The sequence below is a fragment of the Gavialis gangeticus genome, unplaced genomic scaffold (assembly GCF_001723915.1).
Source record: "Gavialis gangeticus isolate Ggan-Ray unplaced genomic scaffold, GavGan_comp1, whole genome shotgun sequence".
Lineage (NCBI taxonomy): Eukaryota > Metazoa > Chordata > Crocodylia > Gavialidae > Gavialis > Gavialis gangeticus.
In genome coordinates, this window is record NW_017729033.1 from 46,312,595 (window position 1) to 46,315,442 (window position 2,848).

At 43.9% G+C, this 2,848-nt stretch overlaps 1 protein-coding gene across 1 annotated transcript in view; it reads left to right on the forward strand.

Moving 5' to 3' along the window:
* TBC1D19 (TBC1 domain family member 19) overlaps positions 1-2,848 on the forward strand; it is a 181,569-nt gene that overhangs the window by 150,430 nt on the left and 28,291 nt on the right. The window contains exon 14 of the mRNA XM_019526444.1: positions 1,033-1,117. Within this exon, the coding sequence (XP_019381989.1) occupies positions 1,033-1,117 (85 nt within the window). The remainder of the gene's footprint in view (positions 1-1,032; positions 1,118-2,848) is intronic.

Here is a 2,848-nt window from a genome sequence, read left to right on the forward strand (position 1 = left end):
TTGTCCTTGTTGAACCACATCCTGTTCAGATCCGCCCATTTCTCTAACCTATCCAGGTCTTCCTGGATGCGGTCCCTGCCTGCCGGTGTATTCACTTTACCCCACAGCTTGGTGTCATCAGCGAATTTGAACAGGGTGCTCTCCACACCCTTGTCCAAGTCGCTAATGAAGATGTTGAACAGCACCAGCCCAAGGACCGAGCCCTGGGGGACTCCACTGCCCACACCCTTCCAGGTCGACATTGACCCGTCCACCACCACCCTCGGGGTGCGCCCCTGGAGCCAGTTTGCCACCCATGTGACCGTGCATTCATCAATGCCGCAGTCCCTCAGCTTGCCCACCAGAATTGGGTGGGACACTGTGTCGAAGGCCTTCTGGAAGTCCAAGAAGATGACATTGACTTCCTCTTTCACATCTAAGCTTTTTGTTACCTGGTCATAGAAAGAGACCAGGTTGGTCAGGCAGGATCGGCCTGGGACAAACCTGTGTTGGTTACCCCTCAACACCACTTCCCCTGCAGGGCTCTCACAAATGTGGCCCTTGATAATTTTTTCAACCCTACCATGTTTATTTAATTCTAAGATGAGGTCCCCTGCTTAACATATCTTAGAATTGAGTATGAGGGCAGGTGGCTGCTGTGGCTTGGGCTCCAGTTCCTACCTGGGATCCAGCCATAGCCACAGCCACTGCCTGTCCTACCCTTTTGCCTCTGCACTCCACCATCTTCCTACTGCAGCCTCTTCTTCCTGTCTCCCCCCTTCACCCACAGGCTCTACTTCCTCACCTGCCTCTCTCCTGCTTCTCCCCACACTTTGCCTTGCTCCATGTTCTACTGCAGCCTGGGCAATGAGTATGGTCCCAGCTCAGCCCCATACATAGATAAATATTCAAGTCATCTCAAGTAAATATGGTAGTTATGTTGTACAGGTGCAGAAAATTTTAAAATGAATCAGTTGCCAATTGCATACTTCTGCATATGACATTGCTGTGTTGATGTAACAGTTCCCTGATGGTTTGTCTTGTTTTCTTCAGGTATTACTCTGCTTTTCCCGCGATACATCAGTACTGGAGCACTTTACTTACAGCAGTGCTACCCCACCCAAGTCATACATACGAGGTAAAGGAAAAACATTTTAAGTGAAGTTTTCTAGTCATTCTTCCATAGACTATATCATATTAACATATATTATATGAATTGCATATTTCTTAAAATACCCTGCAAAGAACATTAGTACAGTTGTGTTCTTTTACTGTAGTTTTGTATGTATATTTACCTGTTTTTAAAAAAGCAGACTAAAAAATAGAAATCCCATGATGTGACATCAGATTGACTCATATAATCATTAGCAGAGTTTGAAACTTTAGATCTACTGGAAAGGTCTCTGTCTCCTGTGCAGTTTGAATAACTGAAAGTGGTAGTAAATTGTCATCCTTTCTATAATGGCGCTAAGAAAAATATCTGACCCTTTGAGCTTCAAAGATATTTGCTAACAGCAGAGGCTAGCAGAGACTTGAGAATCTTAGGTTTCATTCTGGGCTCTAGAGGGGAGTTTGCTTTGTTTCCCTCAGGCTTGACCATTTTTTTGTCTCTTTCATTCGTTTCTGATTCTCCCCACTCTATCAGTCCTTATCTCGCTCCCACTTTCCCCACCTCATCGCTTTCTTTCTCTTTCTCACTTCACTCCCTGGCTCCTGGTCCAGTTGCTACCCAGCCAGTCACAATCCCTGCTTCTGGTTGCATCTCCCACTCCAACTCCCATCTCAGTTTCTGTCTTTCCTTCAGCCCATCTTCCACTCCTAGTCTCTCCTACCCAAAGGATCTTTTTCCTAATCTGCTCCTCCCTTCTCATCCCCTACTACAGCATTGTTGATCCAGCTCTCAGTTCCTTCTGCATTTGAATCAAGTGGCTTCCTCATCTACCCTGTTTCATCCTTTGTGGTCTTTATTGTCTAGCCACCTACTCAGAAACTGCTGAACTGTTTTGGTTAGAGTTTTCTGAAAGCATCAATGTCAGGAAGACAATGAGAGTGGAAAAGTTCTGCCCAAAACAGTTAAAAAGGTTGGCAATATTTTAGGAATGTTTTAGATTGCATGGTGTTTCATATGCCTTTGTGGGTTTTTGTTTTGTTGTTGTTGTTCCTAAGTCAAGCACCAAAATCACAATTGGTGAAACCATGCATCCACTGAAGTCACTATTATAATTGCCATTGACTTCAGTGAGGCCAGGATTTCTAAACTAGGAGTACAGCTGTACAATCCTTGAAAGAAGGAAAAATCTAATGCATTTTTAGAACATATACCTGTATCATTTTAGGCTAGTGTTTTGGGACCACCAAGTGATATGTATATATGCATATCTTTGTGTGTGTGTGTGTGTGTGTGTACAGGTTTCCCTCACATTATGCTGTACATGCATTCCTGGAAAATGGCACATAACTTGAAAGGGAACCCACTTTACAATGTAGCAAATAGGGACAAGTTCCAAGACTTCTACTGTACTGACCACCAGACCCATTTCTACCACTTCTACAAGAGAATTTTGGTACTTACCAACAGCAGACAGTATACACAAGCACAAGGTGCAAGAATAACAGGGATGGCAACTACAGAAACACATGTCGCAGACAACAAGCAAAGAGACAGATCCACACAGGAAACTATATTTTGGTGTGCATCACTCCCACAATGCACCACACAAAGCAGCTGACTGCAGGCTTCCACCACACTGATTGATGAATACATGTTCAACCTTTGTTTATTACTATTTTAGAGGGTGTGTGTGTATGTGTGTGTATGTGTATATATTAGCATTTCATTTTAACCATGGAAAAACCCAGATTTGGGGTT